General features: G+C 57.8%; 1 protein-coding gene across 5 annotated transcripts in view; it reads right to left on the bottom strand.

The window, feature by feature from the left end:
* ARHGAP27 (Rho GTPase activating protein 27) overlaps positions 1 to 18,978 on the bottom strand; it is a 31,695-nt gene extending 12,717 nt beyond the window's left edge. For 2 of the 5 annotated variants that reach the window (XM_043584809.1, XM_043584808.1), the window contains exons 1-3: positions 18,089 to 18,975; positions 17,043 to 17,179; positions 14,976 to 15,653 (exon numbers count right to left, since the gene is read on the bottom strand). In XM_043584809.1, coding sequence (XP_043440744.1) covers positions 14,976 to 15,635 — 660 coding nt within the window. In that variant the 5' untranslated portion in view covers positions 15,636 to 15,653; positions 17,043 to 17,179; positions 18,089 to 18,975. Of the gene's footprint in view, positions 1 to 288; positions 2,573 to 11,006; positions 11,130 to 14,975; positions 15,654 to 17,042; positions 17,180 to 18,088 lie in introns of those variants that run through there. The other 3 variants (XM_043584806.1, XM_043584811.1, XM_043584810.1) reach the window with 3 other exon arrangements.
* Positions 18,979 to 19,219: the final 241 nt, after the last annotated feature.

Genomic DNA, 19,219 nt, shown 5'->3' on the forward strand with positions numbered 1-19,219 from the left:
TTCCAGTTCCCTCCCCTCCCCGCAAACAGGTGGCAGGCCTGCCCCTCTTCCCCTCTTCCACCGATCACCCGATCACCGATGACCGATCACCGGGTCTCAGTGCCCCTCCACAGCCCCTCTCAGACCGGCAAGGCCTTGGAAAAGGAAAGAGGCAAGAAGGGAGGAGTCCCCCCAAATCTGGGAGATGTCCTGCCCCCAAACCCAGCTCACCCAGCTCCTAACAGGCCAGACGCCCTCAGCCCTCCCCATCAGAGGCCAAGCTTGCCCCCAAACGCCAGGGTCCCCTACCTGTCCCCGCAGGGCCCGACTCTGCCTCCTGGTCAGCTTGGCAATCATGTCCACCATCCTGTCCCCACTGAGCTGCTGGGACAGAGCCCTGGGAAGGCTTCAGGGGTGGAGCCAAGGGGTACAACCCCAGGGCTGGCACGGGGCAAGGGGGAAACAAGAAGTTGCTTTGAGATGGCGGGAGGCTGAGCCTCCAGCCCATTTCCTGTCAGGGCTGCGGAAGTGCTAGCCTGAGACAGAGGCTGCCTGAGAAAGGGTGGGGTGGGGGAAAGGGGGTGGTGTCTCAGGTCTGGGGTATTTTTATGCATCCAGGGACACACCGGCCTTCCTGTGCTATGCTCTGATGACTGCAAGTTCTGAGTCCCAGGCCAGATACAGCCGTGGGGCAGGGTGGCACCGGGACCACAGGTGGGGGAGGGGCAGGCTGTGCGGCTGGGAGCAGGCAGAGGGGGCGGTTGGGTGCTGGCGCCTGGGCTGGCATGGACAGGACGCGGAGTGGCCATCAGCTCCCCGCAGGCCCGGGGAGGATGTGATGGGGAAGAGGAAGCTTGTGTGTGTGTCGCGGGGTGAGCGGGGGACGTCTCAAAGAGGAAGGGGTCTGGGCAGATGTGGTATCAGAGCGAGAGCCAGTGTCTGGAGTCTTCCAGCCACACAGGGAACGGGAGGGATTTTGACCACACCACAGTCTACTCGCCTTGACCGTCTCCTCCAGCCTGGGCCACCGAGACGCATGTAGCTCCCCCACAACCCTACACCAACAGCTTCCCCGGGTCTCTCCTCTCTTCACCCTCCCATCGGGTGTCCAAACCGCAGTCCTGCACCACGGGCGCAGCCTGTCCCTGGTGAGAAGCTGCCGACCCCCTCCAAGCCAAGGACCTCCTTGTCTTCCTGACACTCTCAGAGCGGCTCCGACACCCGAGGGTCTCCCCCCTGGCTGCCCAGCTCCCAGATCAGGCTCTGACCCCCACCTTCTATCCCGGATGCCAGACCCCTCATCTTCTGCTCTCCCATTTCAGTAACCCTCCTGCCCCCAGCCCTGGCCCTCTTTTCTCCCCTGCCCATGTCCCCCAGGCCACTCCTTCCCTGCACCTACCGCGGGCTCAGGACAGGGACGTCCAAGTGGAGCTAGGTGTGGTGTAGGCTTGGGGTGTGGGACATTTGGACAGACCACATCCACAGCAAGCCAGGGACCTAGGCCCTACTCTGCCCTCAAAGCTCTAGTATCACTCCCCTACCGTCCCTTGTGGGGCTCAGAAGCCTGGAGCACCAGAGGCAGAGAGGCCTGGAGTCCTCCCACTTGTCACACACATGACCCATCCCACTGACCCCACCCTGAGGGACATGGGCCACACACACACACACAGGACAAGTCACCAAGAGGGACGGAGCCAGGCCCAGGAGATGGGAACAGCCTGTGTACATTCCAGAGTGGCCAGAAACTCTGAGCCGGCAGCAGGGAGGAGCTGGGGCAGGAAAGGGGAGAGAGGAGGCAGGTGTGGGAACCCCGGGCCCTCAGTGCTGCCCTGCTGTAGGGTTAGCAGGCAGGGTCTCCCTGGGGCAGGAACCAAGAGTGACAGCGTGGGAGACTGGGACCATAGAAAAGGCTGCCCACCTGCTGACATTCCCTGGAAAGAAGCCTGGCCGCCACGTCTGGCGTCTCCCAGAGGGCTCTGGCCTCACACCATGGGGACTGAGCAAAACCCACACGGCTCTGGCCTGTTCTTCTCGGTCAGGGAGGTTGGCGCCTCAGGCCTTGGGTATGGGCTTCCCCAGGCGAGATGCGACCACAGCAGCTCCCCAGTGGGGTCCTCCTCCCTCAACCACACCCTCACACCTCGCCTGGCCTCCAGAGGCACATGGTGGAGGAGGGGACAGAACAAGCCGGCTTCGCCTCGCCCCGTCTCTCCGGCCCTCCGTCCTCACCCCCGCCTTCTCTGCAAAACCTTCACCAGTGTTGGGGCACAAGCAGGTGCAACCAGAAAATCCTATCCGTTCTCTGGGGCCGGAGGCAAAAGAAATGGCTGCAAACCAGTGACTGGAGCCCGGGGTCTGGCTCAGGTGGCTGCGGAGGGGACAGGATCTCCTTTGCCGACTCCATGCCACCCGGGTGGAGGGAGAGTTGGGAATAAACTGTGATCTTTGCCTCAGTGAGGCAGTGAGCTTAGCCAAGTGCACAGAACTGTCCTGGTGTCCCTCCCCCGAGCACGCCCTCTCCAGGACAGAGTCCGGGCCTCACCGTACCCACCCCTAGCCCTGAGTGACTCATCCAGCCGTGTGCAGTGGGAAAGCCGGGGGTCACCCCGCAGGCTCCTCAAGCCTCAGAATAGTGGGGAACCATGCCTAGAGCTGCTCCCCCCACCCCGCCCCAGGGTCTGGTGTAACTGGTTTGGGCTGGGGCCTGGACGAGGGCTAAGGCCCACGTGAGGCTCAGTGTAATCTTATTGCTTGCCCTGTAGCCTGAAAGTCCAAACACAACAGGCCGAGGTGAGGGTCTTCTCTGGGGTTTGGGCCGGAAGCATCATTCGATTCAAAGGAAAAAAGAACAGAGCGGGATTCCAGAGACAGGGCTTCTTGTATAGGTTGTGCCTTAGCTTCTCTCTGGGCAGCCCCCTGAAACTCTGGGCCTCTGTTTCTTTACCCATAGAATGGGCTGTCATTCTCCACCCCCCCCAGTCCCCCTTCCCTGCTCACAGGGTTGGGTTCTGTGAAAGGGCCAGGCAGGTCCCCTGAGGTTTCTACACCCAGTGGGGACGTGGGGGAGAAAGCGGGGCTGAACCCCTGCTTTTCTGGCTCTGGGTCTCGACTGAGTGCCCTGAGCTCTGGACTCTGCCCGCAGCCTCTTGGCGACCTCATGGGGCTCGCTCCTCCTCGTTTGGCTCGCTCCTCCAGGCAGGTGGGTCCTGGGGTGGAGTCCCTTTGCCGCTCACACGCCCTGTGCTCTGGGTGAGGCCTCCAGACACCCAGAAGGTCTCCTGCTGCTGGGCCAGGAGGAGTCAGAAACGGTCCGTCGAGGAACCTGCCGGCCAGCAAAAGCTGTCATCGTGAGCCATGGGAGGAAAATGTGCCAGGGCCCCGTCCCCTCAGACGGATCTGCACCTGCACCCACCATTCCTCCTCACTTCCCCAGTGGAGGGACCAGGGTCCCCCGTCCACGCCGACCTCCCCCACCTCGGCCCAGGGGACCCCATCGTCTCTCACTTGCTCAGAAGCTGCCTCTCCTCAGATCTCCAACTCCTCCCACCTGACTGCCTTTGGCCCTTTGGCCTTTCAACAAACTCAAGGCCTCTCCATCTTAAAAAGAGACAGCGCGCCCCTGGACCCAGCTCTCCCTGCCTTGTTTCCGGAACCCGCTTCTTGCCCGCGTGTGTGCACCTGCCATCCCGCTGTCCACGCACTCCGACGTCCAGCCCACTGCTCAGGTCTCCTACTACCTCCCCGATGACAAAGGTGGTCCTCCTTGGGCCTGACTCCCCTCCGGGACTTAGTCCTTACAACCCTCTCCCTCCTCGTCTGCCTCCTCAGCCTGGGGCCCAGGCTCCTCTTCCTCCGCCCATTTCCCTGATGCCTGCTCTCACCTTTCCTTCTCACTCTACTGTCCCCGGGGAAGCCCGACCAGCTCAGCTCGGTTAACTTAACAACCCACAACCCCGCCTCCAGGAGCGCAGACCCAACCGCCCCCCTGGGTGTCCTCGGTATGCCTCAAAAGCCGCGTGTCCCAAACCAAGTTCACCTTCTTCCTCCTCCTTCTTCCCGTCTTGGCATCATCTTGGTTGCTCAAGCAGAGACCTGGAGTCACTGCCTGTAAGGAACTAATGTTAATTTTGACACATCTAACAATGGTAATGGTATTGTGATTGTGGAGAAAAACATTTTTAAGAAATAGATGCTGAATTTTTTAGGGATGAGATGCGATAAAGTCTGGAATTTATTATTTCTTGGCGCACACACACACGCACAAAAGAACAAACTTGGCAAGGAGCAATCGTCAAATCTGGTAATGGGTATAATTACATTCGTTTTAATATTCTTTTTGCTTCTTTGCCGATTTGAAAATCTTCCTAAGAAAAAGGGGAAAAGCATCTCCCTCAACCTTTTTTGCTATTGTGCGTTCTCAGTGTTACGACTTTGTGAGGTGTTCCCTGTTTCTTACCCAGAAGGACTGGCCCTTCCGACTCTCCCCCTACCCTCGGTCGTAATTTCTCTCCCTTTATGATGCAGCTCCGGTGCCAGGAATTCTGGAAATACGGCAGCTTAAACATGTCCTGCTTCTCCCCTTTCTCCTCGGACTGCTACGCTCTGTGAAGGGGCCGTGCCAGTTGGTGGGCAGGGCTGGCTGGCCCGGGAACCCGGGAGACCCCGGGGCAGACCAGGCCCACCATGGGCCCCCAGAGGGAAGGCAAGGTGACCCCCAGGAGCTGACAGGGAGCCAAACAGGTAAGCTAGGCACTCTCTGCCCACAAGGTTGGGGAGGCCGGGAAGGCAGGGAGGGAGCAGGGAGAGCTCCCGATGGTGTCTTAGCCGGGGCCTGCCCAGCCCCCAGAGACCATCACTCCTCCGCTCCAAGCTCCAAGGGCTCCACCCCAGCACCGCGAGCAAAGACCCATAAACCCCACTCCTCTGACAAGCCAGAGGCTGGAGAGAGGCAGAGCAAACACAACCCAACCCACTGCCTTATTATAGCGGGTCCGGACGGGATGGGAAGTGCTAGAGACCGATCACAAGTCACGGTGGGAAGAGGAACTTGTCAGTCAGAAGTGACAGGACAGCTGGACGGCCACCCAGAAGAAGATAATTAAAGGTGGGTCTACATCTTACTCTGTCCGCTCAAAGATACCCCCGGAGGATCCAAGATTTAGATGTAACAAGTGAAACCATTGGGGCGCCTGGGTGGCTCAGTGGGTTAGGATTCGGACTTTGGCTCAGGTCATGATCTCACAGTTTGTGGGTTCAAGCCCTGCGACAGGCTCTGTGCGGACATCTCGGAGCCTGGAGCCTGCTTCGGGTTCTGTGGCTCCCTCTCTCTCTGCTCCTCCCCCACTCATGCTGTCTCTCTCTGTCTCTCAAAAATAAAATAAAACATTAAAAAATTATTTTTTTAAAAGTGAAACCATAAAAATACTCAAACAGGAAAACACGAGCAACATTCTATATTTAAAAAAGACTTTTGTAAAGGCGTCTGGTTGGCTCGGTCGCTTAAGCATCTGACTCTTGGTTTCAGCTCAGGTCATGATCTCACGGTTAGTGGGTTTGAGCCTTGCATCAGGCTCTGTGCTGACAGCGCGGAGCCTGCTTGGGATTCTTTCTCTGCCCCCCCACCCCCCGCCCTCCCCCCGCCGGTCCTCTCTTTTTTTTCTTTTCTTTTTTTAAAAAAAGACCTTTGTGGGGCGCCTGGGTGGCGCAGTCGGTTAAGCGTCCGACTTCAGCCAGGTCACGATCTCGCGGTCTGTGAGTTCGAGCCCCGCGTCGGGCTCTGGGCCGATGGCTCAGAGCCTGGAGCCTGTTTCCGATTCTGTGTCTCCCTCTCTCTCTGCCCCTCGCCTGTTCATGCTCTGTCTCTCTCTCTGTCCCAAAAATAAATAAACGTTGAAAAAAAAATTTTTTAAAAAGACCTTTGTAACAGAGACTCAAAATCTAAAAGCCATAAAGCACATGATTTATACATTGGGCCACATATATGTACTTTAAGTGGGGCGCCTGGGTGGCTCAGTCGGTTGAGCGTCCGACTTTGGCCCAGGTCATGATCTCACGGTCCGTGGGTTCGAGCCCCGCGTCGGGCTCTGTGCTGACAGCTCGGAGCCTGGAGCCTGCTTCGGATTCTGTGCCTCGCTCTCTCTCTCTCTCTCTGCCCCGACCCACTCGCATTCTGTCTCTGTCTCTCTCAAAAATAAATAAACATTAAAAAAATTAAAGAAATAAATAAATGTACTTTAAGTAATTTGTGTGGCCAAAAAACAACATTAGCAAAGTCAAAAGACAATCTTAGGGAGATTACAACTCAGGTAAGAGATAAAGAGCTGTGTTCCCTAGTGTAGCAAAACCTCCTAGAAACCAACAAGGAAAAGACCAACAACTCAGTAGAAACAGGAACACAGGATACGAACAGACGGTTCACAGAGAAAGAAAAACAAACAGTCCTTAAATCTTTGTAAAGATGCTCACCCTCACTGCAAAGAGAAATGCAAACTTAAGCTATCTTAAGATCCTACATTTTGCTATCAGACTGGCAGAAAACAAAATTTTGATGCGACTTGGTTGGCAAGGCCGGGGGGAGTCAGACCCTCGCATTTGTGCCGGTGGGAATGTATGAGCCCCACGGGCGGGGACGGCAACTTGGCAAAATATGACAACCACCCCCTGTTTACCCTTCGACCCGGCAAACCTACTTCTGGGATTTAGCCTTGATTTACCAGCACGTGTGTGAAAGATTATTTCTTCTAGCATCGTTCACAGTTGCAAAAGATGGGAAACCACGCAACTGCCCGTCAACAGTATCCTGGTGAAGTATATTACGGTACATCCCTAAGGTGGAAAACCTGCCCCGCTGGAAGGAAGGAGACTGACCCTCTCTGTGCACAATCTCCAAGATACGCCGTCGAATCAAAAAGGCAAAAAATAGGGGCGCCTGGGTGGCGCAGTCGGTTAAGCGTCCGACTTCAGCCAGGTCACGATCTCGCGGTCCGTGAGTTCGAGCCCCGCGTCGGGCTCTGGGCCGATGGCTCAGAACCTGGAGCCTGTTTCCGATTCTGTGTCTCCCTCTCTCTCTGCCCCTCCCCCGTTCATGCTCTGTCTCTCTCCGTCCCAAAAATAAATAAACGTTGAAAATAAAATTAAAAAAAAAAAAAAAAAAGGCAAAAAATAAGCAAGTTATAGGATTGTGTGTATTGCATGCAACCTTTATGTGACAGAGGCGGAAAATCAAGTAATCAAATGCACATTCTTACAAGTTTGTATTTGTCTGAAGAACCAGTGAAAGAATAGAGAAAGGACTCATGAGCGTGGTGACTTCTGAGCTGATGGTGAACAGGGTAGGGAAGCAGGGGTGAGAGAGAGAGAGGGAGAGAGCAGAGGAGGGGCAGAGAGAGGAGAGAGAGAACCCCAAACAGGTTCAGTGCTGTCAGCACAGAGCCCGAGGTGGGGCTCGAACTCAGCAACTGTGAGATATGACCTGCGCCGAAATCAAGAGTTGGATGCCTGACAGATTGAGCCACCCAGGCGCCCCTTACGATATACTTTTTAACGTTGTTTTGATTTTTCAAAACCATGAAAGTGTATTATCGGATTAAAAAAAACCAAAACGCCAAGGCTATCGGCAAGATAGAGGGGCTGGAAAACACAGTGACAACTTAAACGACAACAAAATAGAACTCTTAAGAAGATTCAAGTAAAGCCCAAAAGGAAAAAAAGACTACTTTAGAACTTAAAATATATCCCTGGACTATTCACTGGAGGCGAGGATAGTCACCCTCCAGACTCAAAGTAGTGGCCTGGAAGATAAAGCAGGAGAAATTGCTCGCAGCAAACGTACACAGAGACAGAAATGAAGGAGGCAAAGCTACAAAACTGGAGGTTCCAGTCAAGACAGCTAACTTGCAAATAAAAGAAAAAGTCAAGGAAACGATACTCCTACAACAAATAGATTTCTCTAAGCTGAAAACAGACCCAAGGCTATCTGGAAATGGACAGGGTTCCAGAAGGGAGTGCTGAGAAAAAGAATCCCCACTCTGTACACGCAAGGAGTGTTTGGTTAGGAACCCCAGGGAAGGGGGCCTGGGTGGCTCAGTCGGTTACGAATTCCGCTCAGGTCATGATCTCACGGCTTGTGAGTTCGAGCCCCGCTTCGGGCTCTGTGCTGACAGCTCGCAGCCTGGAGCCCGCTGCTTCGGATTCTGTGTCTCCTCTCTCTGCCCCTCTCCCTAAAATAAACCATCAACTACTTTGTACCCATTGTCAGACAAAATGTGGAAAGGTTGCATTATCCCATCAAAAGACAGAGTCAGCTTGGGTTTCAAAATACAGTGACAGGATATATATATAAATCCACTTAAAAACGTGATGATGTTGAGGGGCACCTGGCTGGCTCAGTCACCAGAGCACGTGACTCTTGATCTCAGGATTGTGAGTTCGAGCCCCACGTTGGGTGTAGAGATTACTTAAAAATAAAACCTTAAAAAAAAAAGGGTAATGTTGAAAATAAAGGGATACCGAGAGATATCACACGGGCAAAAAAGAAAATAGAATAAAATAGAGTGGCCATATTCATAAAAGAAAGGTGGAGTTTCAGGTTGAAAACACTATGCGGGATAAAGAGGGGCACCAGGTAACGACACAAAGGGACAATCTGTGATGACAGAACAGTCAAAATCTGGGCGCTCCCAACAGTGTTGTAGTTAAATATAAAAAACAAAGCCTACTAAAAATACAAGAACTTTATAGAGAAAATTTGAGTGGGAGATTTAATAAATCTCTAATGGAACTGGAGTAAAAGAATAAACAGAAAGAAGTATACAAAGGAAATGCAAGTTTGACTAATATAATCAATCAGCTTGGTTTGATACATAGGGGACCTTACATCCCTTAAATAAAAAATATACGATTTTTCCAGGTCTATGAAACTCTTAGAAAAGTCATTGGCTTGGTCACAAAGAAACCCATAAATAAAATTAAAAGTGGAGATTTTACAAATCCAGTAAAAAAAAACGAATGCTTTCCCAGTAAAATATAAAATGGCCCAAATTAGCGAGAACTGGTGGAAAACTTGAAAAGACCAAATCACGGTTGATGAGAAAAAAGTCTGCCACTGGCAAAGCGCCAGGTGCAGAGGGTTTCACGGGAGAGGCTGACTTGTGGAAACCTTTACGATTCACCTGCCGTCTCCCTTCCTTGGCCAGGAGGCAATCCTAGAGAAATTTCTCTCTGGCTAGCGAGGTTCTGGGGAGGAGGGCTCCACACAGCATCCACACCACATCGTAACTGTCAGTTGGCTTGCCAAGGTCTCCTCCCAGACAGTAAACTACCTGAGGGCAGGGACCACGCCTTGTTTTTCTTTGCCTCTCACTGCCTAGTCCAGCACCTGCCATTTACTGAATCAATGACACGGCGAGTGAAAAGTTACCGTCTCACTGTCAGCGCACCGTGATGCCCTGGGTCTGTAAAACTCTCAGACACAGAGCAAAGCAGAATGGATGGAAAGAAACCAAAATGCTAATAGTCATTAGATTGAAATTCCACCCCCCCCCCCCATTAGCCAAATATATGTAGGGATATTAAACTATTTCTATGATGGTGGGGGGGATAGTAATTTATAAATTCAGACAATTCCAGGAGCGCTCCAGTTGTGGAGATGAGGCAGGAAGGAGGCTGGGCGGGGGGGGGGGGGGGGGGGGGGGGGCGGATCTGGAGGCAGGCCCCCTTCTGGCACCTTTCTTGGTTCTTCCGGCTTCCTCTCTCAGGCCAAACTGGCCCAGCCCCCAGGACAGACACGGAAGCCTGGACGGAGACCCCTGCCCTGCTCACCTGATGCCTCATGGTGGATCTCCACCCAGGGGAAGGAGAGGACGCAGGGCGGCACCTATAGGAGTCCAGAGCCTGGACACAAGGGCCCTGCAGGCCTCACTGTGCCTAAGCAGGTGCTCTGGAAATCCCCACGCACCACAGACCTTCCTCAATTTGGCAAGAGCGAGGGACAATCCTTGCAAGAACCCCTATGTCCCTCGGACCCCGTCCTGGCAGCCCTAATTCCCTCAACGCCAACCAACATCAACTGTCCTCTGACACTCCAGTCTGGAACCCCGACCACGTTCTGATCAGCTGAGCCCGGGCCTGATGGGCTCTCCCATGCCGGGAACGGGGCACTGAGCAGCCATCGGGGTTGGCATTCATAACCAACCACCTGGTCCTTCCCACTACTGAACACAGCTCCAGGAAGGGTGGAGAAAATAGACGGAGAAAGAGGCCGGCTGCTGGGGCTCAGGAAGGAAGTGGGGAGGCAGGTGGGCCTGTCTCAGGAGACCCGGGGTGCTGAGGGGAACCAGAGACTGAGAGGTGAGGAATGGGGCCCAGGCTCAGGGGAGATCACCCAGGGGCCCCCCACGGGGCCCCAGGGGCTGACACGGGGCCTGCAGGGTGGGAGGTTGCCTTGGGAGTGGTGGGTGGCTGGGGAGGAGTACTGGTGGCCAGGAATGTGGGGTGAGGATGGGAGGGGGGCTACCCACGGAGCTGCTCTTTCATGGGTCAGGTCAGAAGCTGGGCAGTGGGGTTCCAGGGTCCGCCTGGGGCTGAAGGTGAGTCATGGGGAGGAAAGGTCAGCCCAGGGATGAAGAAAACAGCTGGGCCGCCTGGGGAGGTGAGAAAGACAGTGGCTGGGAGGAGGAAGGACTCTGGAGACCCTCCCCTTGGCCTCAGTTCCCCTGCTCTTACCAGCAACCCCCTTTCCAGAGGGCCCATGGCTGGTCCCCACCCAAAGGGGACCCAGGTGGGTTTGTCCGAGGCCTCAATCACAGCTGCCCTGGGCTGCCCTCAGAGTCTGTCCCACGGAGTGGGTGCCAGGCCTGGGATCCGGAGAGGAGGCAGGGGCGCCTCCGGGCGAGTCACCGGGCAGGTGAGTTTCAGCAGGGGTACAGGAGAAGACCAAGGAGGGGGGAGGTCAGGGAAGAAGGGGAGAGAGTGGGCAACTGCCACGGCCTGCCCCCGCCCCCTGTGCAACGATATGAATGGTCACTCACAGTTCTCTGAAGAGGACAGGGAGCCAGGGCCCCGGGGCTCCTTCCAGTCCAGGCCGCCTGCTCAGGTGGGGCACCGGCCAGGCCTCTTGCAGAGGCCCCGGCTGTAACTCTTTCCTCCCAGTGGCCAATGCCTGGGCAGCAGGGGCGGGCTCAAGTCCAGAGGGCTGGCCTGAGGCCCTGGGGCGGGGATGGTGACCGGGGATGGTGACTGCACCCAGAAATGGACTCAGCAGGGGAGGAGTCTCAGAGGCCCCTCCTCACCTGGCTTCCCCAGGCTCGAAAGCCCCTCCTCAGCGAGGGAGGGAGTAGAGTAGAGGGGAACAGGCTGGCTACGGCCTGCAGGCCACCTGCCTGAGACTGAGCCTGGTAACTAGGGTGGGGTTCAGGGTCAGGAGGTACTGGAACTGACTCCCGCTCAGCCAACTCCCGCCTGGGTGACTTTCAGCCAGTCACTCAACTTCTCTGAACCTCTGCACTCTGGCACAGGGGGGCGCCCTTCCATGCAGGCCTGCCTTCAGAGCTGCTGGGAGTGGGAGCCTTTGAGTGAGAGCCCACGGGACCACTAACCCCCGTGGCGCAGGGATCACGTCATGCGCCACCATGCTTTGTGTCCCCAGTGTCCAGCGCTTTGACCAGCGCACTTTGACCACCCACTGGCGCGTGGTGGATGACAAGGCCGTGAAACGCCACACGGTGGGCGAGGAGGCTTCTCTCTTCTGAGGGTCCCCGCCTCTGCCAATTGTCCTATACCCATGCCACCCTCTCCCCTTGTCCAAGGCTCCCCGGTCCCCGATGAGCCTGACCCTGTGTCCCCTCCATCCTCACATCCTTGGCCCTTGCCTCAGAGGGAGTGGGTCCCTCCCTCCCCGTCTGCCCTGGGCATCACCCTCACACCTGTGTCCTGGGATCCCGTCTCGTCAACCAGCTCCTCTGGCTGCTGCCCACTCACTCAGATTTGGGGAGCCCCCCCCCGTCGACCTCCACATGCCTCTGGCCACACGGCACCTCTCCCTTCCCTGCCATGCTTCTGAGCGGTCTCCACTCGGCCCTGCACCCTCATCTTCACCCTCTGACCTCTGCCTTCTGCTTCTGGTAACCCCTTGGCCAGCTCCTGATAAAGTGGCTGCTGACCTTGAGGTCACCACTTCCGATAAATGTTCGATGGCCTTTATCTAACTTCCCCTTCCTTCTGGACACCTCTCGGTGTCTGGACCAGCACTCTCCTGCTTCTCCTCCTTGTTCCCTGACTGTGTTTTACACTTCCTCCTCTTCCCTCCCCTGGTCACCCAAATGTGGTGGGCCCAGGGCTGTGGTCCCCCGGTCCACATGCTCCCTCGCCCCCCACATCTCCACACCACATGCTGGGCAGCTCCAGGACTCCTCCCACGCCTTCCCAGTGTCCCCGCCATAAACAGACCACTGTCTGCGCACACTGGGAGGCTGGGACTCATCCTGACTTCTCTCCCGCCCTCCTCAGCCCATCAGCCACCAGCTCCCTCGAAATCCACTTCCCCAACCTCTCCTGTCATCACCGCATGCCTGGGAGACCATGAAAGTCCTCTGCCACTCTTAAAGTTCCAGCCAAGGGGGTCCTTTCTGAACCCCACTCCCTTCTCTGCTGAGAGTCTCCCGGTAGCTGCACGGTGACGTCCGAATTCCTGGCGAGGGCCATGAGGCCCCGCCCCCCAGGCACCACCCACTCCCCACCAGAGCCCCAGCAGCGCAGGGTGGGGGCGGGGCTGAAAGGCCCCAGGGGTGCCCCATCTCACACCTGCACCCATGCCTGGGCACCGCAGTACACTGGGTGTCCTTTTCATCTCAGATGGCCTGGGCCATGCCGGCCTGAGGCATCTGTCCCCTCTTGCCAGGCTCCTGACCCAGATGGTGGCCCTCCAGGCCTGGGACTCTGCCTCACCAGATGCTCGGCAAGTGCAAGGTCACCTCATGCTTAGTTAATGAGTGAATGAAGGGGAAAGGTAGGAGCTGCCTCTCCTGCCTCCTCCAAGAAGAAACAGGCAGGCTCACCATTCAGGAAATTCTTCCTCTAAATGCTGCCTTGAGTAACTAAAAGGAGAATGGGGTTTCCTTCCCAGGAGACAGGCAACTCCCCACGCCAGGAGTGTGTAGGGGCTGGGGTGTCAGGGAGGCCCACAGCTGACACTGGAATAAAGCAGGGTCACAGGAAGTGTGAGATCATACCCATTACACGGGGAGGAAACCAGACCAGAGGTACTAAGCCTCTTGTTGAGGCCATACAGTGCATTCATTAGGGCCAGAAGTGGGACCGGGCAGAGCATTTCCACCAATACCCGGGTCTCTGGCAGACGCCCCAGTTCTTCCCTGCGCGAGCACCACCCCTCTCTCCATCATCTGTGTCCCCCGCCGCGGACACACCACTATACTGTGTGCAAAGAAAGAGGGGCAAGCTGGACAGGGGATGTGGAAAGGTCCTGGAATGCACCTCCGAGAGCCTGTCCTGGAAACGGAGGGACGCCGGGGTAAAGCGCACTGGTATCCAGCCATCTGTCCCAGAGAAGGGGGCCAACTGGCCAGCAGAGACGGCCGGGCACATTATTTCCCACCCCCCTACCCCTCTGGTTCCTTCTGGGCGGAGTCCCCATCCTCATCCCCACGCGCCGGTTGCTATTCCCCGTCATGACCACAAGGGGGCGGGCTGCTCCTTGCAGAAAGGGGAGCAAAGCTGGCGCAGACCAGGATACCGAATGCGACCCCGGCCAGCCTCGGTGGAGCGCCTACTACGTGCCAAGCGTTTCCATGCCTCACCTCGTTGAAGGCTCACAATACTAATCCTTAGGTTTTGTCCTGCGTTTACACACGAGGACACTGGGGCTGGGGAGTTAAGTGACTCCTCTGCAGCTGGCAGGTGACCCAGCAGGGTCAAATTCCAGTCTCTCTAAGCTTCAAATCCTGAGCTCTTTGCACTGTAACCAGATGGGCGGAGGGGAGACCCAGGAGCTCCCAGCCCGGGAAGGTGCTTCCTCCCTCTGGGCATCCCACACTCAGTCCTGGCATGGGCCAGGCATCAATGTTGACAACAAATACATTACATGAAGTACAAAGAAAGAAATCAGAGACTTACAAGGTTTAGGGATCATCCATCCACACTTTCCACCCCTCTTTGGGCCAAAGGACAAATCGAGACCCTCTGAGAGGAAATGAATTGCCCATAATTACCCAGCTGTCAAAAGGCAGATGTCAAAAAGGGGGTCTGTGCATCCTCCCTCCACATCTCCCCAACCACCGACCCAAAAAGTTCCTAAAGTTGAAGATGTCAGGGTCATCGGAAGGATTCTGAGGATGTAAAAGTGTTTTTAAAACGTGCTCTATTTTCGATTTCCTAAATTAACAACTGGGTTCTGAAACGAAAAAACACACTCACTATCACTGGACCACTTCCTGAAACAAACAAATCAAAAATTGTCTTTTTTTTTTTTTTTAAAAGGGGGAACTGAAATAACGGAAGAAGCCAAAAAAGGAAGCAGATCCCTGACTTCCACATCCACTATCTCATCTGACCCCTAAGCTCCTCTAAGAAGAGGCAGGTGGAGTGGCCCGCAGGTCCACAACTCCATATCCGGGCGCGTTTCGGAATGTTGTGGATTTTAGAAAGGTAATACGGCGCACACACCTGCCAGCAAGGCTTGGAGCAGTACACTGTAATCCGGTTCATCTGCACTTGCGTAGTAAAACTAAATGTAATAAATGTTCAAATCAAATTTTTTACCACCAACTGAGTTACGGGAAACCTTTGGACTCCAGGGAGCTTTGGCATTTCGGAATTGCCCATAAGTGACCGGGAGCCTGCACCCTTCTCTTTCCGTGGTTTTGAAAAGTGAGGCTCGGCGGTGACTGCCGCCCTGTCGAGCCGGACGCTAAGCCGAGGGGGGTCTCCTCGAGTCCGGGCCCGGAGCGGCGCAGCACCCCGGCCCGCCACCCCGCTCCCCGTACCTGCTGCGGGCGCTCCTCCCGTGGCGGGCCGCGCACGTCCTGGACGACCTCGTAGACGTTCTCGGAGTCGCTGCGCGCCAGGGGTCGCGGGCACACCCAGGAGCCCGCCACGCTGCAGGCCTTGAAGCTGCCCGCGCTCCCGAGGAGGCCGGCAGGGGGCGCGACGGCGGCGCGCGCCAGGTCGTCCAGGGACTGGGCGGGCCGCACCGGCGCCGCGGGCCGCGTGTACAAGCAGGTGGGCAGGCCCGGCGCCAGGCTGCTGCGCTGGGTGGCGGCGCCGCGCCGCGCGGGGCCGCACAGGGAGCCCACGCGGCCCCGGGGCTCGGCGGGCGTGCCGTCGGGGCCCGCGGACACCGGCGCGCTCACGAAGCGGTAGTCGTAGGCGAGCGGTTCCGGGGCCACGGGCCCCGGGCGGAGCGCGGGTGGCGTGGAGGTGGTGGCCGGGTCCCCGAGCGCCGGCAGCTCGCGCACGTACTGCGCGGGCAGGTAGAAGGGGCGGCCGCCGGGCTCGCGCCGCACGTGCCACCAGTGCTCCGTGCTTCGGCGCAGCAGCCTGTAGCGCTCGTTGGGCTGGATGGCCACGCGGCGCCCGTCCTTGCCCGTGTACTCGAAGGGATGCTCCACCAGCACGTACACGTCCCCCTCGACGTCCGCCGCCATCGCGGCCCTGGCGTTTCCCTGTGAGTGACAAGGAGGAGGGGCGCGGAGGTCAGGGCCACCGAGCCGGGAAGCGCAGAGGGACAGAAGACCTGGGTTGGAGTCCCAGTGCTGCATTCCTTATGTGCGTTAATTTCCTAGCTCAAAAATGGGGGGCTTGGATAAAATAATCTCCAAGGTTCTCATTCTTACACTCACTCATGGAATTATGACAATACCTTCATTCTGACAATGCCTTCATCCCGTGGCATTGATTACGAGATTTGAGTCCCGGTTCGATCCCTTGGTGGAGAAATTGTGGGTAATATTGGTCCAACTTTACAGCCAAGGAAGCCTTGACCCAAAGAGTTGGGGTGATTGACCGCGATAAAGTCACCACATTTGCCTAAAAGTTGACTGGGCCTCGGTTTACAGGTCTGTGAAGTGGGAAGAACAGTCCATTCTCTACCCACCCACCCCCGCCGCCACTCCCCTCGCCCCGCCCCCTGCCCTGCCTGTCCCGCCCCAGATGTCTCCAGCCTTCAGGAAATCCGCGTGCCCGGAGCCTCTTCCCTCCAGGCTCCCGCGCCCCCGGCCCGCGGAATCAGGGTTGAGCCGCGGGGCTCTGGGAACCACCCCGGCACCGCTCTATCCCGGGGAATGCCCCTGCCTCGCGTAGTCCAAGGGCCTTGGCTAAGGAACCGGACTGCCAAGGCCGGAGAACCGGTTCTCTCGGTTTCTCTTTCCTTCCCCAGCGGCTTGGCTGCGGACGTGAACCCGGCGCCTGGCCCGCCCAGACTGTCCTGCACCGCCCCTTATTCTCCAGCTCCCACCTCCACCTCCCGAGTGAGGCCTACCCACCAGCTCTGTGATCTCCACATTGCCCCAGGAGAGTGGCCCCTAGAGAATGCACTTTGTGACAGTGACTGCCCCTGCGGCGTCCTCCGCAGCTCTCCCCGAGTGATCGCCACAACCCACCGCCCTCCACGCCAGCTTAGCTTGGCGCTTGATGTGGTGTTGGGAGTCCGAGCCTAACTGTAAATCCGCCCGTCTCTCCATCAAAGAGATTAGTCGGTACCCTCTTCCATAAGTGGCTGGTCCCTCCAAGCCTTTGCACTGATCCCATCTCCTGCCCCATAGAGGTGTCCTGGGACCAGCAGCTGGGGAGCTCGGTGGCTTGCTGAGGCTGAGGAACCCAAGGAACAGGGTCTGACCGGGGGGGTGGGGGGGGGGTGGGGGGGGTGGGGGGGGTGCAGGGTCTGGCCAGGGGCACAGAGCGTTCTTCACTACTTTCTCCAGCTTCCCTTGTTGGGGAAAGGGTTGCACTCTTGGGCCCTGAAGTTACAGTGAACTGCCTGTAGCTAAGCCAACAACCCCCAGGGAGGACACCCCTTCCCGTCACCTTCCCCTGGACCCCCGCCTCTCACTCACGTTGGCAGGGCAGGTCTCTGCGGGCCCATGGGCAGGACCGGCGGAGTCCGCGGATGGGTGCAGATCAGGCCCCTGCCATCTCTTTCGAAGGGCGGGGCTTCCAAGGGCTAAGCAGGAGAGACCTCCGGGATCAGGAGCTGGCAAGAGGAGCAAAGAAGGAGAGGGATGCTCAGGAGGGCTGCCCCCAATCCCCAACGCAGCCGTATCTCGGAGGGGCCAGGAGGAGCCTGAATGAGTGTGTCTGGGCGGGTGGGGTACACCGGGAGTGGGACGCACAGCAAGAGAAGGCGAAGGGAGGGAGGGAGCTGTAGGGGATGCAACTGAAGGGGCCCTGCGGGGTCGTCAGCGGAGCCCAAGGTGGGTAGGGTCCCACCCCTGAGTCTCCCGCCGTGGGATTTGTTGTCCTCGAGCCTCTGCGTCCCGCGGGCGCGCTGCTCTGGGACAGCTCGACCCTGGTTCGTTGTCTCGCCCAGGGTTACAACCGAAGCCGTATGCACCCCGAATCACCACTACAAGCCCTTTCCAGCCCGACTGAATGCACCACTCGCTTCGGACCCACCTCCGCCCTCCCCGGGCCCTTTCCGGGCGCAGCTCGGCCGGGCCTGGAGTTCCCACGGCAGAGATCCCCACCGGAGCGCAGCGGCTCGGGCGGGGTGGGGAGGGGACCCGGGTCTCGTCTCCTTCCCCAACTCTGGGGGAGCCAGAGGAGCCGGTAGGATCCCTGGAACTTCAGGACTGACCCGTCGTCAGGAGGTGCTTTTCGTGCACTGCCCGGGCGACGCGAGCCACAGCGGCGCCGGGGCCTGGACTCGGGCCCCGCCTGTCCCCGGACGGAGGGCAGCCCTTCGGATCTCCGCTCCGCGCGGGGGACATCCGCTCCGCGCGGCCCTGCTCCCGGGCCCGCGCGGCTCCCTCCCCTGCGCCCGGTGAAAAGGGAGCAGGCGCGCGCGGCGCTCCCGGGTGAGGACCCGCCACCTGCCGCACCGCGCTCCCCCAACCCCGGCTCAGCAACCCCCACCCGGCCCGGCCCGGCCCGGCCCTGGCACCTTGGGGCGGCCGATCACCGGCTTCGCCTCCACTTGTCCCGGCAGGCACGCGTGCTTTCGGCGGCCGGCGCTCCCTCCTCCACCGCCCAGCTCCCGCGCAGCCCGGTTTCCTGTTCAACAATACAGCGAGGGAGGCACCAGCCGAGAGCGCCCGGCAGAACTTCCTCCCGGGCTGAGGCTGGGCTGCGGCTGCTAGAGACAATCCCCGGTGTCCCGGCTTCCTGTCCCCTCTGGGCCGGGCCAGCGCCCTAGGAGCTCAGACGCCACCCTCCCTCCTGCACCCCCTGGGATCCCGGGCCACACCTGGCTATCTCCAGCGACGTGGAAGCGGCAGGGCCAGGAGGGTGGCATGACAGGGGGAGGGAGGGAGCCTCCTCAACTCCTTCTGGAGGGGCCAGATTTCCCTCCCGCTGTGTGGTTCCATCCCCCTGCCTCCTGGATCCTCCACTGGAAGAGGGCCACCCTCCAAGCTGTCCATTAGGGTGTCCTGGAAGTGGACTTGCTCACCTCAGCATCCTTTCTTTCCCATGAACTTGGGACAACAGCACCTACTTCACAGGATCTTTAGGAAGATTGAATGAGATGTACTAAGTACATACAATTCAGTAGTAGTCTCACAGTAGTATCGGAAGGATGCACAGAGCTATTAACGTTATTTTTATTATCAGATGAGCTGTCCTCCTCCTTGGGGTGTGATTGAGGTCTCCAAAGCCCCCATTCTTCTTTAGGCAGGAGGGGGAAGAGAGACACAAACGTCCTCAGAGGCACCTTGCTGAGGGTGGATGCACTGAGACCAAAGGCAGGGTAGCACCCAGGCCACATGCCCCTGGCCTTGGTCCCCAGCGCTCGAACCCAGTTCCTTTTGTGTTTTCAGAGCCCACCCCCTACAACCCTGGAGGGACTTGAGGCCCTGGAAGGAAGCTGGGGCACAGAAGACCTCTCTCATGGGCTGAAAGGTGTCTTCAAGGACCCAAAACCATAGGGCCAAATGTGTTTCAATCCCACTTTCCTGCAACCTGATTTCCCTGGAACACGTGTTTCCTTCTTCTGTCCTTACGATGGGAAGTGGTGGGCTTCTCCTGGAACTTCAGAGGAAGGGAGCAGCCAAGTAAAGTCCCCTTGGAGCCCTAA

Source organism: Prionailurus bengalensis, chromosome E1 (genome assembly GCF_016509475.1).
Source record: "Prionailurus bengalensis isolate Pbe53 chromosome E1, Fcat_Pben_1.1_paternal_pri, whole genome shotgun sequence".
Classification (NCBI taxonomy): Eukaryota; Metazoa; Chordata; class Mammalia; order Carnivora; family Felidae; genus Prionailurus; species Prionailurus bengalensis.